We start from the raw sequence: 18,003 nt of genomic DNA on the forward strand, positions 1-18,003 counted from the left end.
AGAATGCCCTGAAATTTTCCACATGAGTTATTGGCATAGATCTACATCAAATGGATAAATTTATGTTGAAAAAAAATTATTCCCGCTCCTGCCTTGTCAAAAAACCTCAGTGGAGTCCCTTTAAAAATTTTTTAAAAAAACCCTTTTTTTAAAAAAAAAACCCCCGGGGGGGAAAAACCTTTTTTAAAAAAAAATTTGGGCCCTTTCCCCAAAATTTTTTTTTAAAAAAAATTTTTTTTTTTAAAAAAGTTTTTTAAATTTTTAAAATTTCCGGGGAAAAAAAAAACCCCCCCTTTTTAAAAAAATTTTTTTAAAAAAAGGGGAAAAATTTTTAAAATTTTTTTTAAAAAAAAAAAAAAAAGGTTTTTTTTTTTTAATTTAAAATTTTTTAAAAAAAAAACCCCCCGGGGGGGTTTTTGGGGGGTTTTTTTCCCCCTTTTTTTTTTTTTAAAAATTTAAAAAATTTTTTTTAAAAATTTTAAAAAATTTTTTTTTTTGGGGAAAATTTTTTTTTTTAAAAAAATTTTTTTAAAAAATTTTTCCCCCCCCCGGGGAAAAACCCCCAAATTTTAAAAAAAAACCCCCCTTTTTTAAAAATTTTTTTTTTTCCAGTTTTATTTTTTTTTTTTTGGAAAAAAAATTTTTTTTGGGAAAAAAAAATTTTTAAATTTTTTTGGGTTTTTTTGGCCCCAAAAAAAAATTTTTTTTTTTAAATTTTTTTTGGGGTTTTAAAAAAAAAAAAAAAAAAAAAGGGGGGGGAAGGGGGGGGGGGAAATAAAAAAAAATTTTTTTTGGAAAAAAATTTCCCCCCAAAAAAAAAAAATTTGGGGGGTTTTTAAAAAAATTTTATTTTTTAAAATTTAAAAAAGGAAATTTTTCCAAAAAAAAAAAAAAAAAAACCCCCCAAAAAATTTTTAAAAATTTAAAAAATTTTTCCCCTTTTTTTGGAAAAATTTTTTTTTCCAAAAACCCAAAAAAATTTTTTAAAAAATTTTTTTTAAAAATTTTTTTTTTTAAAAAAAAAAAGGGGGAAAAAAAAAAATTTTTTTTTAAACTTTATCATAATTAAGGGGATAAAAATTTTTTTTTCTACATTCAAAAACAGAGCAAATTTAAAAAATACCCAAAAAATTCTTTTACTTGACCATCTTAACTGAACCACAACAAAACTTGCCTTTTGTCTTTTTTTAAATCTAAGCAACCTTAAAAATGTTTTGGCTTAACCCAAAATCCAAGTTGAATTTTTAATATGTTTTTTTTTTTTTTAAGTTTTAAATCTGTTTTTTTGTAAAAAAATTCCCCCAATTTTAATAAAACCCTTAAAAAAACAAAAGCTTTTTTTTTAAAAGAAATCTTTAAATTATTAAAAGTTGTTTAAAAAAGTTTCCAGATATCCATAGATATTTGAATGACAAGGAAAAAAATTTCCTTAAAAAAAGATGACCAATGCATCAATGGCATGTTTATTTGTAAAAGACATTCAATAATAGTTAACAAAATCGTCATAAACACACCACACAATGCAAATGTATTATGCTTTACTCTAAAGCTTTAAAAACGTAATAGAAAGAAAAATATCCTCTTTTTTTTGCCTATAGTAAAATGTAAGCGTCTGATTTAATCATTTTATTCTTGTTAAGCATTGTTCAGCTTTTAGCACTTGTGCAATTCGACCCTATATACCAGTCTATCACAGTGTTCAAGGTCAACAAAAACAATGACAAATAGCATGCAAAATATACACAAACAACAACTGTAACAATCAAATGTACTGAACAGCTTTAACTAGAACTATCGCAGGCTCGCCACTAGCATTATAATCATCCTCTCTCACAGTTAAATTTTTCTTTTCACCTATTTTGTTCAACACAGTATGTAGAAGAATCTGTACAGGAATATCTTTAAAAAAAAATCGCATGTTGTTTCAAGAACAACATTGACAAAAAAAACATTTTACTGATGTGACCACAATTATGTATACTAATGCCTTAAATGTATTGCGTAAAATTTACTCATTTACGAGTAAAAGTGTAATGTGATTCATAACATAGTTAACTAAAGTATCCAACTTGCAATAATTATCAGCATTGTACTACAAAGATCAAACAAATAGTGCTAAAAATCTAAACAAAGAAATCTATTTATAGAACAAACATAATAAACCATAATTGATTTAACCATGAATTAGTATTTTCTCAGAAAATATGATAAAATTAAATTGAAATATTTTTTTCCACAGATTTGAAAATAACACTTAATATGACAACGTAAAGCATAATGATGAAAATATAAATTCATGATGGAAGATTCACCTTAAAATGTCAATAATTTTAACAGTACTTATAATTGATGTAGAAAAAGATGTTTTTTTTAAATTTACAAAAAATAAAATGTGCAATAACTTAAATTTCACCAAACTTAAGTAATGAAAAATAAATTATATTTCACTAAACTTTAGTAATGAAACTTTAGAATTTAAGAGGAAAAAACACCTTATGAAATTACAACTCATCATAAAAGATGAAACAGAAAGTAACCATAACATGTACTTAAACTAAATCCACAACATCCCAAAGTTTATGTGTATTGAAATGAAATCATATACATATCAACAGCTTATCAAGATATGCTATACATACAATGTTCAATGCCACAAAGCTGTGAAATAATCTTTGTACATTAAATTTTAACAGACCTTTGCCAGTAGTAAAGATCCATGCCTGACTACAGACTGAGAAGTATGATCGTACCCTCCTTTTTGTTGCTTATTTCCAGAATTCTGTTAATACTCATCCTGCTTAAGATCTTAAACGGACTTGTCCAAAAACCATTGATCATTAGGATGGAGAATTTCAAAAAATGTCCATACTCACTTGCTTACAGTGTAGACCCTGATCAGACAGCAATGATGTGCAAGCTGATTTTGGTCTACACTGGTCACATGGGTAGATTTTGTAGTCGCCAGTAGGGTGTAAGCTAATATAATCCTTTCTACTTAACAACTGTCAGTAATTCTTATCTTTTAGTCTATTACATGAATACCAAATGGTAAGATTATGTCATGTACTGAAACATGCAAATGCTTCATCAGCTGCTAAAACTCCACCACATGTACATCAAAGTACTTGGTTCACTTATACAATACATTATACATACAATGGACGGACACACACTACTAAAAACACAAATAAGTCTTAAGATATCTATTTGGAATATTGGTCACTGGTCACTCAGTAACTAATAGCTTTTTTATAAGAATAACTTGTGTGGATATTAAACTGTATTTTTTAAAACAAAAAACACTGTGGAAAAAACACAGATTATTTTAGATTATGAAAGTTTTTCAGCTTCAAAATTTATAGTTTAAAATAAAAAAATTACATATTTTGCTTAATTTAACTATATTGTCACCTTAGAGCAATTATGGGCTAAGTCCCTCTGAATTTAATATGAGTTAGCCAGTTGTTGCACCTAGGTGTCGAAATAGAGCCTGTATGCAGCAACATATAGCATATTTAATATAATAAAGATTATCCACTTACCAAAGCATGAGACAGAATATATTAGTTTTAAATCTTGAATGCACCAGAAATTATTAAAAGAGTAGCACTTATATTTACTTTTAATAAAAAAAGATACATAATTAATATGTTGAACACTCACCCAATAATATCATACCTATACACAAACATTGTATATCAATTAAATGTATTGTGCGGGTAATTTCGTCATTGCACACAATCATAGCTGCAGGCAGAAGGTTGGAATAACTTATTTTTTTAACTCTCTTTACTATACTATTATCTCCCTTGTATCTCCTTAATTAATACTTAACATTTTTTTACTCATTTACCTCCCTTTATATTTTCATATTCAAACACAATTACTTCCCTTTACATTTATTACAAAGTTACCCTTTTATGACTTTTCATTCAATTCAGACACTGCTATCTCCCTTTCTCCTAACCCTTAACCTTCTGAATTTGTGTACTGTATTTTCCCAACAGCCCAAGTTTTAGGGATACAAAAGTTGATGGCATCATGGGTGTCAAAAAGTAATCACTTTCAGTTTTAGCAGGTTAAGGGTTAAAAACAAACACAGATCTTCTTAAGTATCCTTAAAAAATAGTTTGTCAATTAAAGAAAAAAAAGTTTGCAGCAAAAGATCTCGTTCAAAGAGAAAATGTGATTTTCCAAAGAGCGGGGCAAAAATGGGCTGCGTCACGACAAAACCAACATGGTTTGCGACCAGCAGGCATCCAGACCAGCCTGCGCATCCGCGCAATCTGATCAGGATCCATGCTGTTCGCTTACCAACTCTATTACAAGTAGAGAAACTGATAGCGAACAGCATGGATCCTGATCAGACTGCGCGGATGCGCAGGCTGGTCTGGATGCCTGCTGGTCGCAAGCCCATTATGTTGATTTTGTCATGACGCGACTCAAATAAACAAACAACTAATACAGAATAGCAATGAAACAAAATAAATACTTATAAAACAACATAACTCAACTAAAATACAACAAAATAGTCCTTAAGATAGTACAATACTGCTTTTGAAAGTTTCACGACAATATACACTGACCATACTTGTACAGATATAATAAAATTCCAAACAAAACAATGGTATGTGAAGTTGAAAAGTATTAATGTATGAAGCCTTTTTTTTTTCAGACAAGAATCATTATTTCAGCCCATTCTCATTTAACTAAAAAAAAAACCTCCAATTGGACAACAAGAATCCACTTAAAAATATAGAAAAAAAGAAATTGTTTTCAGGATTCTTTGGTTTCGGCACACATGGAAGTCTTTAATCAAACTGGTACATGCAGCCTTATCTAATTTTATCTTGTCATCCCGAATTTGCAATACTCTTTGTCGTTTTTCTTTTTTTTTTAAATGCACACCTCTAATTAGCTACAGAGGCAAAAAAATGATGTCACTTATGTAATTTTTCTCAGGTTACTGAAAATCTTTCATTTGTAAATTGTTTATCTAGTCAGGGTACCATTCAATACTGAAATAAATCAATTCTGGATTGACATTAAGTCACTGAGGCAAGAAATGAAAAACAAAAGTTTCAAAAGCTATAAAATGTATAAACTTGCTATCCTGGAAATGGCACATGTCCATCTGACACACACCATCAACATATCTGCTTACATTTTTGTTCTCTTTTATCCTGTTGTTTCTTTTTGGTCCTTTTTCTTTCGCACCTCACCGTTGGCTTTTTTATCTTTGGCAGAAATGGAGGATATAAAATATGCTAAGACTACACAATTGTTTAATCTCAATCTTTCACACTATCTGATGATATATATTTTTGTTAAATAATGTTCTTCCCATTAGTATACACATATATGGCTTCCAATGGCACGGGTCTTGGCAAAAATCTCGGATGTCGTAAGTCTCCAGGACTAAATACCTAGGTAACATTTCGCTTCTAATAATACGTCCAAATGCCATTTTTTATTAATTACATGGGCAGCCAAATTTATCTACATATATATTCAACATATGTGCATCCATGTATTTGGTTAATACATGATTGGGGGTTAACAGTTGCTGTACTAAATCTAAACAAGCATCAAGACTGGGAGCAACCTGAAAATTTAAATCTACGTGCATTGGATTTATTTTTCCGTTTCTTGTGTTTCGAATCTGGAATGGCATCTTCTACGTGTTCAACCTTACCTGAAACATAAGACAAACACAAATGTTCATCAAGTGAATTTTGTGTCCTATATTGTCATGCATTTAATTCTAGTTCTTGCAGTTCTCAGACACATGCTTAGTTTTGTTTTATTACAACCTTCTGCTATAGACCAATTCACTTAAAGTAAAATAGACTAGTACTTTTGTAGACAAAATAAACATAGACTTAAATGCTTACAGTACAAATCATATTTTGCAATTTAAGGCAATTTGTAACAAGAGCCATGTCAACATGGCCATCCCCCGCCAAATGTGTTTGCTCATTGGAAGAATGTATATGTAGTAGAGCGGAATAATTCCATTTTAAGAGGTCTTTTGGTAATGAAAACTGATGGCTATAGTGATTACAGATTTGAAACCTATGTGAATACTGATGGCTGAAAATAACAAAGGGCAATTACTGAAAAATAATGCAGGGTAGGTTATCATTCTTGTGTGCTGCATCCCTCCTCAGTAAAATCTATCCACCTATGAAGTTTCAAGTTGATACCTCAAATACTTTTTGAGAAAAAAATTGAATTAAAAAATTAAGTATGAAAAAGAACAAAGGGCAATAACTCAAAAATTATAAAAGGTAGAGTTATCATTCTTGTGCAGTGCACACCTCCTGAGCTATGCACCTATGAAGTTTCATTTTGATATCTCAAAGGCTTTTTGAGTTCTGCTCTGGACAAAAATTAATTTTGAAAAATAACAAAGGGCAATAACTCAAAAATAATGCAGGGTAGAGTTATCATTCTTAAGCACTGCACTCCTCCTCAATGAGATCCATCCACCTTTGAAGTTTCAAGTTGATACCTCAAATACTTTTTGAGATAAGCTCTGGACAAAATAGCATGAAAAAAAACAAAAGGCAATAACTCAAAAATTGTATAGGGAAGAGTTATCATTCTTGAGCACAACATTCCTCCTCAATAAGATCTATCCACCTATGACATTTCATGTTGATATCTCAAACACTTTTTGAGTTATGCTCCACTCGGGTTAAAAATTAGGTATGAAAAATAACAAAGGGCAATAACTCAAAAATTATGAAAGGTAGAGTTATCATTCTTGTGCACTGCACACCTCCTGAGTGAGATCTATGCACCTATGAAGTTTCATGTTAATATCTCATAGGCTTTTGGAGTTATGCTCTGGACAAAAATCAATTTTGAAAAATAACAAAGGGCAATAACTCAAAAATTATGCAAGGTAGAGTTATCATTCTTGTGCACTGCACTCCTCAATGAGGTCTATCCACCTATGAAGTTTCAAGTTGATAACTCAAATACTTTTAGAGATATGCTCCCGACAAAAATGTCGGACGGAAGGACGGACGGTCGGTCGGTCGGACGGACGGTCGGTCGGTCGGACGGACGGAGACTATTTCTATATCCTCCGCCGAAAATTTTCGGCGGTGGATAAAAAGGATTTTGGTTCAATGTACATGATTTGCCATGACAAGAACATAGTGGCTTGCCAAGCACTGTACTTTGTGTCACAGACCTATTAATATTACCAAAATCATTCAAAAGTAAGCATTTTAACAGACAACTTACTATGTGAATTAACTTGGGTATTACCATTTCCCTCTACGGGTGAGACAGGGGTCTGGCCTATATGATCCTCCTCGTATTCTAACTCTTCATCATCCTCCTCACTAGGAGTACCCCTGTGCATGTCTTCAACGTAAGGGATCACAGTCATACTACGCAAGTCATCATAACCTTCAGGGTGAACAGGGAACGGCACAATCTCCGATGTCTGAGGAAATTTCTTTCGGTACCAACTGATTATAGAAAATAAAACAATTTGTAAATATATAAGCAAACTTCATGCAAATGTGATCAATCTTAAAAGAGATTGTGTTATTTTGAAGGAAAAACATTATAATTATAGATAAAATCATTTTTTGAAACAAAAAACTGTTTTGACTCATATCTGCTTAACATTTGAAAAGCTTTGTATCTTTATTATGCAGGTCGTTAAAGAAAAGGTCTAAAAGTAACTGATTATAACCCTTTAAGCCAGTAATCACACAGTTTATTTTTTCTATTTTCATGCCATTTTCAAGACCTTTTTTTGGCTATATCTTGGCAGTCACTGTCAATCCGTCAACCATTTTCCCTGGGCAACTGACCAGTATTTATAAATTTCTCCACGCCTGACCAACTACTAATCTTTACTAGATTTCTGAATCAGTCGTGAAATGACCAGTAGACTCAATATCAGAGATCAATTGTCACGAGGAAATCATGCCTCACTCGAGGATCAAACCAGCAACCCTTGGATTGCTAATCTAATGTTTTACCTTATAATCTAAGTGGGCATACTTCCATATACAAAGCGTAAACTTTGGAGAGGACCTTTAACTGTGTGTTCATCCTACATCAAAATGTTCTTGTTATCATTTTCATAATCTTATATAAGATTCTCTATTTTAATATACTTTTAATACTTACTCATGCTGTTTTATTTCTCCTATTGATATTCTATTAGATGCATCATACTGTAACATTTCTGTAATAGCATGAAAATATAGAGAATTAATACATATTTAAGCTTTACTCAATGAAAATCCAAAGTTTTATGCATTACCTAGCTAACTAGGCAACTTAATATAATACCAGATTTAATGCATTTCTGAGCTTTACTCCATAAAAATCCAAAATTTAATACATTTTCTTGCTTTACTCAATAAAAATCTAAGATTTCATACATTTCCTAACTTAACTCCATAAAAATCTAAGATTTCATATATTTCCTAGCTTAACTCCATAAAAATCTAAGATCTAATACATTTCACTTTTAGAGCCTTACTCCATAAAAAAATCTAAGATTTCATACATTTCCTCGCTTTACTCCATAAAAATCTAAAATTTCTTACATTTCCTAGCTTTACTCATTAAAAGTTGAGATGTAATGCATTTCCTACATGTAGCTTTACTCATTAAAAATCAATGACTAAATGCATTTCTGCCATTAACTAAATACAAGAATCAATATAATGTACAGACTAAAGGGTATAACCAACAAAATATACTCTTTGAATTCCCAGTTAATGTCAGTTATTAAAGGGACTCTACTAAGATATTTTGACATGTAGTAACTGGGTTTTTTTTCTTAGATATACATAATTAACATTTTTGTAGGTCTGGATCAACTTTTAAGAATAATTATTTCAAATGTGAAAAATAGCCTAAAAATGAAAGCGTTTTAAATCAAAACAGGTTAAGAATTGCACAAACATAGAAGTAATAATTCTTTTATCTTATAAATCAATTTCATTCTAAGGCTATTCTTTATTATCTTTTGCCTTTATTATCATTTAAAATGCCCCAGTTGATCTATGTTTGAAATTCCAATCTTATGCTTTTAGGCATTGGAACCTAAGCAAAGATTTCTAAGCAGTGCTGCACTCTTGGAACTTTTCTAATTATTAACAAAGCAAAACATTTCCTAGCAATATTTTCCTAGATTTTTTGAAAAAGATTTGATCAAGCACTCCTTGCTTTATTGGAAATTTTCAAACATTATTCTATCAAATTATGTACTTTGGACTCATTTTGATCACTATACAAACAACTATTCTGCAAATTGAATGAATGATGTCACTTACAGACACGCTTTGACAAATTGAGCACTTAAGGAGACCAACTGAGCCGCGTCACGACAAAACCAACATAATGGGTTTGCGACAGCAGCCTGCATGTCTGCACACTCTGATCAGGATCCATGCTGTTCGCTATCAGTTTCTTTACTTGTTATAGGGTTTGTAAGCGAACAGCATGGATCCTGATCAGACTGCGCAGCTACCCAGGCTGGTCTGGATCCATGCTGGTCTCAAACACATTATGTTGGTTTTGTCTTGACGCGGCTCAAATTTATTTTAAATCTAATCAGTATATAAATTTTATCACCATTTATACTACTGATTATCATGCCTAACATAATGTGATCTGTTTATACATGTAATGATTGCTTTTTTTTAATACAATTATGCATTTAAATTCCTTTTGCTGTAAAAAATTGTGTATGATCACTTTAATTATGTTCTTAATTATCAAAAACATACCCAATTTTTTTTAATAAATATGCATGTACATCTTTAATACAAAATCTATAGAAAAAATATTGTTTTAAAATGAGCTTTCAGAATCTTACAAAACAAGCCAATTAACGAAACCATCATCTATCGGCAACTTTTTTCAGATTTGAAACACATAACAGAATATGACTTGACAAACCTTATTATTCATTAATAACACTTACCTTTAAGAAGTGATGACAGCATTTTATCTAGGGAATCCGGAATGACATAGTCTCCCTTACCAATGTTTTCAAACAATTTGTAAATATTTTCCCCTTCATATGGGTATAGGCCAGTAGTCATATTATATCTGTAAACAGAGGAAAGTACATGTTATGACAAGACATTTCATAATTTTTGGTTCATTTACTAAAGGCAGGCAAAATCAATTGTCCACATTGCTAAAATTGTCCCAGTCAGTCAAATTTTGCCAGTCCTTGGGCCTGACTCACATTGAAAATATAAAGGAAGTCATACAGCTTGGCAACTTTCAAGCTTAACTCACAGTGACATATCTCAGTTGCCAAGCTGTGTAATATATATCCTTGGGTGGCCATGATTCGTTACCCTAAGCCTTTTACAATGCTAGTTTGATTCACTTTATTATCCAATGATTTAAGCATTCTATACAGAAGAAATTAGGCAAATACATTAAATTCACTTCGACGTTTAAAAATATCCAACTTTTTTTTCTTTTCTTCAAAAGCATTTGTTGAGACTTTCTGAAATACACAGTAAGAGTGAAGACTCTATGACAGAGACAAATTTTGGGAACCTGAGCATAAGGCAGGAGCAAGCACCACCGTAGAACCACTGACCTCGAAGCTAGATGTACAGCTTCTCTACAAGAAAATATCTCTGAAGTCTCTCCCTTTTTAAAGTAAAAATTTTTAATGAAATTTTGCCTTTGGCCAATAAAAAAAAATATTTTAAAAACACTTTTGGAATTAAAAATTAATAAAAAGGAAATTCTTGCTTGGAAGGCGTGAAAAACCGGGGGCCTTTTTTCCCCTAAAGTTTTAAATTCCCTTTTTTTTTCAACCCAGGGAAACCTTTTTCAAAAGTTTGGGCCCCAAAAAAATTAAATTTAATTAAATTTTTTAAAAATAAAACTTTTTTTCCAAAAACCCCAAAAGCTTTTTGATTTTTCCCCCCCCCCTTTTGAAAAAAAAAAATGTTTTAAGGAAAAAATTTTTTTTGAAAAGGTTTTTAAAAAAACCCTTTTCCGGGCCCCCCCACCAAAAAAGGGGAAAATTGTGTCCAAAAATTTTACAAACGGGTTAAAAAACCAAATGGTTTCAAAACTAGAAAAACCCAAAACCTTTTACCTCAACTAAACCCGGGAAATTAGCCTTTGTTCCCAGTTTTGTTTAAAAAAAAAACTTTGCAAAACCCCTTGAATTTTTTGGGGTTTAATTTTTTAGTCCCCCCCTTTAACGGAAATTTTAATAAAGAGCTGCTTTTAAAAAGAAGGTATTTAGAAATTTGTGAATTTTTTTGTTTTAATTTTTTAAATTTCCAAAAAATTTAATTTGCGGAGGTTTTTCCCAATTAAAACCCAAAATTTAAATAGTTTAAATTTAAAATTTAAAATTTTCCCTTTTTGGATTTTAAAACCCTAAATGGACCTTCCAAAAAAAAATTTTTTTTTCGGAAACAAGAAAACCCCCAAAATTAAAAAATTCCAAAAAAATTTTTTGTCCCCCCCAAAAAAACGGAAAAAATTTGAAAAATTCCGTTTAAAAATTGGCCAGTATTTTTCTTTTTTTCTAATAATTTTAAACCCCTAATCTTTTTTAAAAAAAAAGGAAAAAATTTTTTAAAGTTTAATAGGGTTTAAAAAGATCTAAAAATTTTTGGGGGTTTCAGCTTCTTTTTATTTTAGGGCAACAAGAAATAGCTGTTTTTAAACCCCCAAAATCTAAAACCAATTTTTTAAAAATTTTTATTATATAAAAAAGGGTTTTTATATAAAGGGAAAAAAATAAGGGACATGGGTTTCAACATTTTTTTTAAAAAGAGTTCAAACAAAAATGCTTTTTTGTTTTTAACAAAAAAACCCAAAATATTTTTTTATAAAAACATTTTAAGCAAAATTTTTAATATGGGGTATTCCTTTTAAATATAAATCATACAAAAAAAAGCAAGTACTTACAATTTTAACCCCTGAGGACCAGACGTCCATTTTAAAAAACCCCTTTGAAAGGGTTCTCTTTTCCCAATTTGGCAAACTCAGGGGGTTGAAATGCTGGGATCCCTGACTTTTTGTTACACAATCTCCTTTACTAAATGTGTCTAAACCCTAAAAAAAATGTACCCACACATGTATTACATTTAGAACAGGACAAAAAAAGTACAAAAAACCTGCTATGGGAAAGTTCAAATATAAAGGGGATTTCTTAGCTGCTTTGGTAAAAGACAGGGCTTGTTAATTCGCTAAAGGTAAACTTTCCTGGGCAACTAATTAAAAACACTTTCAGACATAATGACAATAAATAGAAACTTGTCCAACAGAGCACTGATTTGTTGTTGCTAATCATTACATGCCAATGACATTTTTTTAAAAAGATATATCATGCTCAAATCTGATATTTGAAAATACAGATATTAATTGCCATATAGGCTTATTTTAATTGTTAAATAAATGTACACACAGAGAAAATTATTACATTTAAAAGTCTATACACTATATGTAAACACATAGTGAATACATGCATGTAGTGTCAATAAAAAAATATGCCTGTTTCTTTTAAGAAAGGTAGAAATGAACCTGACCAGTAATAATGCAGCCTCCCATAGTTTGTGCATTCTATTACTCAAATCATACATTGTACATTCATGATTCAATTTGTTTGTTTGTTTGTTTTGGGTTTTACGTCACATCGACACAGTATAGGTCATATAGCGATGTTCCAGCTTTACTGGTGGAGGAAGTCCTCAGGGGGCCTTCAAGTTCCGTGCATTATTTCAGGCACGAACGGGCACCTGAGTAGAACCACCGACACTCCGTAAGCTAGCTGGATAGCTTGCTCACATGAAATCATGATTCAGTTAAAATTTCCTTAATTTCTGAAATAAAGGTATTTTAGCTATAAATGAGCATAACACATGTATATCTTTAAACCCCTGACCAAGAAAACATTTTTTCCAATTTGCCAATTTAAATTTTTTGCAAATTTTAAAAAAAGAAATGTAAAAAGATGAAAAACCCCAATTTTTTTTTTTTGTTTTTTTAATTTAAAAAAGGATCCTGAAAATTTTCTCTTTTAGGACAGGGGGGGGGGCCCAAAACCAAAAAACATTTTTTACAGGTTTGTACAGCAAAAAAATGGGTTAATAATAACAAAAAAAGTAAAATTTTTAAATTTTTTTTACCTCTGCAAACCCCTTTAAAATCTGTGATCTTGAGAACTGATCGGGTTTGTAACAAGGAGTTTCCCTTTTTTTTATATCTTTGGATCACAGATTTTCCCTGTTAAATATTTTTAAACCCATCTATTTAACTGTAAAAAAGAAACTGAAAGAAAAAATTATAAGATTTTTTAATTAAAAATTTTTTTCCGGGCCCGGTTTTTAACAAAAGTAAATGTCATTTTACACTATTTATACATATTTTAAAATGGATTAATTTTTCTGAACGGCATTATTTCTTCAATTTCAATACTAACTTTTCATAAAAATTGAATGCAACCTGCATACTGCTCTTAGACTTGAAAAATTACTATTGTTACCATAGTTACAGCAAACGCAAAAAACACATATATGGTAAAACTTACAGATGCGATTGCCAAATAGGGAATTTTTTCTCTGGGGCACTTTCCAACATACTCTGTAGCTCATCTGCACAGTATTCCATTATCATGTACCTATAAACTTGTTAAAGAATATTAATACTAATGTCATAATCCATCTATTAAGCTTCCATATATAGTATCCTTCAAATGGACAAGGGAAAATTGCACTGCGAAAGGAAACATTTACAAACACATTAAATTGTCTATTGTATGTTTAATTGTAATACAATTACATACGTACTAAAATTTTTTTTCAAACTAAAGTCCTTCTCTCCTATCTATCACACTCAGACTATTGAATATGGATTAAAAATAGAGGGGAAGGGAAAAGCAGGGGAATGTGGTTGAATTTTAAACCCCTTATTAGCCCTGCAAAGTACTGTGTAATACACACTGCTGGAATGATAGATCTGATAAGCCTTTGCCAAACCACGTATAAACAACTGTGCAATCTGAATCAAGGGTGTTACAATGACCAACATGAAAATCAAATTCCCTTCATTCTGAATTTCCCCAAAATTGTTTAAAGAATAGTTTCAAAAATAAAGGAAGCTTGACAAGTTTGATTTCAGAAATTCAGTTGGTTAATATTTTACTTTGCAACCAAAACAGAAGGTTCATTTAGCACCTTTCTAGCTTTAATGGTGGAGGGAAAGAACTAAAAAGGAAGTTCAGAAACCCCTTTAAAACATTTTTTTTTGGCACAAGGGGGCACCAGATAAACCCCCAAAATTCTGTGATAACGGAAAACTTCCTAAAAGAAAGGGAAACCAAAGTCCATGGTTTGGGTTTTGAACCTTTCATCAAAGGGGCCCAAATGGGTTTTATCCAATCACTTTTAACCCCCAACCCCGCGCCCCTTTGGTTTGAGTTAAGGGAAATAATAAATATTAAAAAACTTTTTTAAAAATGGGACTGCCATACGTCAGATACAAAAAATTCAAAAATTTAAAAAAAATTTTTTTCAAAGGATAATTTTTTTTCTCTGTTTTTATAAAACACTTCTATCAATCAACAATATTTTTTTGACGCAAAATTTTTCAACAAATGTTTCTCTGAAAATAACAAGACTTTTTGTGAAAGTATATTTAAAACCCAAAAAAAAAAAAAAATTTTTATAACACCTTTTTAAATTTCTTTCACCCCCCCCCCTTTTGGGGTTTTCAAAAGGGTGAAAAAATGCCCTTTAAAAAATTTGGGCCCCAAAAAAAACTTGTTTTTTTTAAAGAAAAGTTGTTAAAAATTACCCCTTTTTTCCCGGGGGCCCGGGCCCCCAACAAAAATTTCAATAAGGGGGTTTTCCAAAAAGGGGGTGGTTTTCCCCCCGTTTTTTGGGGGGAAAGGGGGGGAAGCCCCTTTTAATTTGAAAGTAAAAATTTTTGGGCTTGGGGAAATGTAAATTTTTTACCCCCAGATTGGGGAAAAAAATTAAGGTAAAAAGTGTAAAACCAACGGTGAAAAAAAATTTGGGCCCCTTTTTTTTAAAAAAATTTTTGATAAATTTAAAAAAATTTTTTTTTCAATTTTTTTTGGAAAATCACGAAAAAAAATGGTTTCAACTTGAATGCCCCTTTTTGTGATGGTAAAGAAAATTTTTCTGAGCCAATGGTTGGCCCAAACAATGGCCAAACAAAAAAATTTGTCCAAAATTTTTTGTTTGAAATTTAAAATTTTTTAATTTTTTTATTTTTTAAAGGGCCCCCAAATTTGGGGAAAACCCCCCTTTTAAACCAAGGCTTTTTCAAAGAAAACTGCCATTTTTCCCCCAAAAAATTTTTTCATGGAAAAACAAATTGGGGGTTTAAAGAAAAAAATAAAAAAATTTTTTAACAAAGCAAACCCCCTTTTTTCAAATTTTTTAAAGAAGGACGGCCCAAAGGGTTTAAAACATTTAAAAACCCCGGGGTTTGGGTAAAATTTAAAGTTTTTTTCCCCTATTTTCAGTTAATCCTTTTAATTATATACACCCTTTTGGGCCTTTTTCCCAAACCCCTCCCTTTTTTTGGCTTCCCAAAATTTTTAAATTGAAAAAATTTTTTTAATTTAGCCCAAAAAAAACATGTTTTTGTTTTAGGTTTTTAAAAAAATTGACCTCCTTTTCCCGGGCCCAAAAACCCCAAAAAAAATTTCATTTTTGGGGTTTCCCCAAAGGGGAAATTTGGTGCCGCCCTTTTGTTTGGGGGTTTTTAAGGGGGGCGGAAACCCCCTTATTTCCCAAAAAAAAAATTTGGAAAAAAAATGGGGTTTTTAAATTACCCCAGTTGCCAATTTCGTTTTAAACCAAAACCCGAAAAACTTTTTAATCTATCCCCAAATTCCCCTTGATTTTTTTTAAAAATTTTGAAATAATTTTGATGGGAAAAAATCAAGGGGCAAAATAATTTTTTGGCCCTTGGGAGAAAAGTCACCCCATCTTTTGCCATTTTACAAAAATTTAAGCCGGGGGCAGTTTGTTTTGGGCCAAAAAACAAAAAAAATGTCCAGAACATTTGGCCAAAATGTTTAGTTTGGGAAAAGTTTTATTTTATTAAAGCAAAGGGGAAAACTTTGTAAAGGGAGACATTTTAAAAGAAAAAAGCCATTTTTCCAAAATGCTAAAAAAATGGTTTTTCCTTTTAAAAAAATTAAAAAAAAATTTAATTTTTTAAAAAATTTCCAAGGGGGGGGCCCCCGCCCCAAATTTGAAAAACTTTAACTAAATACCCCTTTTTAAGGTTTGGGGGGTTGGGACCAAAAAATAAAAACCAGGTTCGACGAAACCCCGGAAAACTAAACGGCAACCCCTGAAATCTATAACCAAAATTTTTGGGAAAGGGAACCATAATTGGACAGGAAAACCAGAAATAACGGAAGAAAAAATTTTTTAAAAAAACGTAAAAACATTATAAAATATCGAACGGAAATGTAAAATGAAAACCTTTGAAGGCGGGCCAAAATTTTAAAATAAAAATTTGGGGAAAAATTTTTGTTTAAAAAAACTGATAAATTTAAACAATTTTTTGTCGAATTTTGTTGTGAAAACTATCTAGAATGAAAGAAAATGGTCTAACTAAGAAAATGAATCTGAACACCAATATCTTTTATTCAGTCTTTAACGCTGTATCAACGTTTTCAAAACTCGTTATTCATTTAACGACAGGGGCGGAGCCATATTTAACACAGAACGTGTAACATCACACGCACTCGTCACTGCATTTGAAATAAAAATGAGCGATTATTTCATACTATTTCCAATAAAAGTACATCGAGCTCGCTTTGAGGCTTTGCCTTTTTCATATTAATTTCACGGTAGAAGGAAAGCGAGCTCGCTTTGAGGCTTTGCCTTTTTCATACTATTTTGCTATAAAAATTAACATATATAAGACACTACATAATTTCCCTTTCAGTGATTATTAACATAATTTTAGATTACTAAGCAGGCACTTTAAATTTTCCCAACCATGTTAAACAAAAATGAATTTATCTGCAGACTTTTTGACTTGAAATCTTAATAAAGCTTGTCTCAATATATTCACACCTTTTTACATTAATTTCCCCGTTTGGTATTCGTCTTAATCGTTTCTTTTTTAAAATTTTGACAGCTCTTCTGCAGAGCGTTTCAGTGTCAAGCACTTCCTTCACTTTGCCATATGAACCCTCTCCGAGTAAATCTCCAATCAGATATTTTTCTACAAGTTTTGCACGTTTTCTTCTCTCATAGACAACTTGTGCCGAGTCCACCCGGTGGAAAAAGTTGAGATCCATATCATCATCATTCATAAAAGAAAGCTCATCCACCCCTTGAAGACCCGCATGTCCGAATGCTTCCCCATCATGACCAATATAGGGCTGAAAAATGAAAATTGTCCAGGGCCCTTCCAATTTGGGTGCATTTTGCTAAGAAAACACCTAAAACAATTTATTGCATTATTTTTCTGCCGATGAGACTTTCACACCATAAATTTTTCCCCATTTTCAAAAAAAAGGCTGTAAAGTAAAAGGGGACACTTTAGGGATGTTTCTTTTTGCCCCCCTTTCCTTTAAATTGGGGCTCAATTCCCACCATAACCCTTTTTCAAAAAAAAAACGAAGAAAAAAGAAACGAGTTTCTCCTTTAGGAATAAGAATGGTTAATAATGCAAACTATGACTGGTAGCTGTCTAAAGGTTCCCTTTAACTTTCGGACCCCAATTTGTTAGAACAAGATTTTATATATTTCACAGAGTGAACAAAACAATTTTATAAGCATAAAATTGATAAAAAGTAACACATGGAAGTCCTTAAATATTAGACGATTAGAGAATCGTAAAATATATCATTTACGATTGAGGTACATGGACTGGTCACATAATTGAATTAGGCCAAAATCTTTAGTTGTTTCAATTTTTGGCGATTTTGTCGCAATCCGAAACACAGACATTGAATAATATATATACCTGCAT

At 31.2% G+C, this 18,003-nt stretch overlaps 1 protein-coding gene across 1 annotated transcript; it reads right to left on the minus strand.

The window, feature by feature from the left end:
- Positions 1-4,882: 4,882 nt before the first annotated feature.
- On the minus strand, positions 4,883-18,003 carry LOC132734009 (serine/threonine-protein kinase STK11-like). Its single transcript, XM_060720712.1, has 7 exons — positions 17,998-18,003; positions 17,046-17,410; positions 13,565-13,654; positions 9,971-10,098; positions 8,161-8,218; positions 7,258-7,487; positions 4,883-5,695 (listed from the first exon to the last, which is right to left on the minus strand). The coding sequence occupies exons 1-7, from the start codon at positions 18,001-18,003 to the stop codon at positions 5,589-5,591; spliced, it is 984 nt and encodes a 327-aa protein (XP_060576695.1). The 3' UTR covers positions 4,883-5,588.

This window comes from Ruditapes philippinarum, unplaced genomic scaffold, assembly GCF_026571515.1.
Source record: "Ruditapes philippinarum isolate M1 unplaced genomic scaffold, ASM2657151v2 ctg2525_1_1_1_1, whole genome shotgun sequence".
In the NCBI taxonomy this organism is placed as follows: Eukaryota; Metazoa; Mollusca; class Bivalvia; order Venerida; family Veneridae; genus Ruditapes; species Ruditapes philippinarum.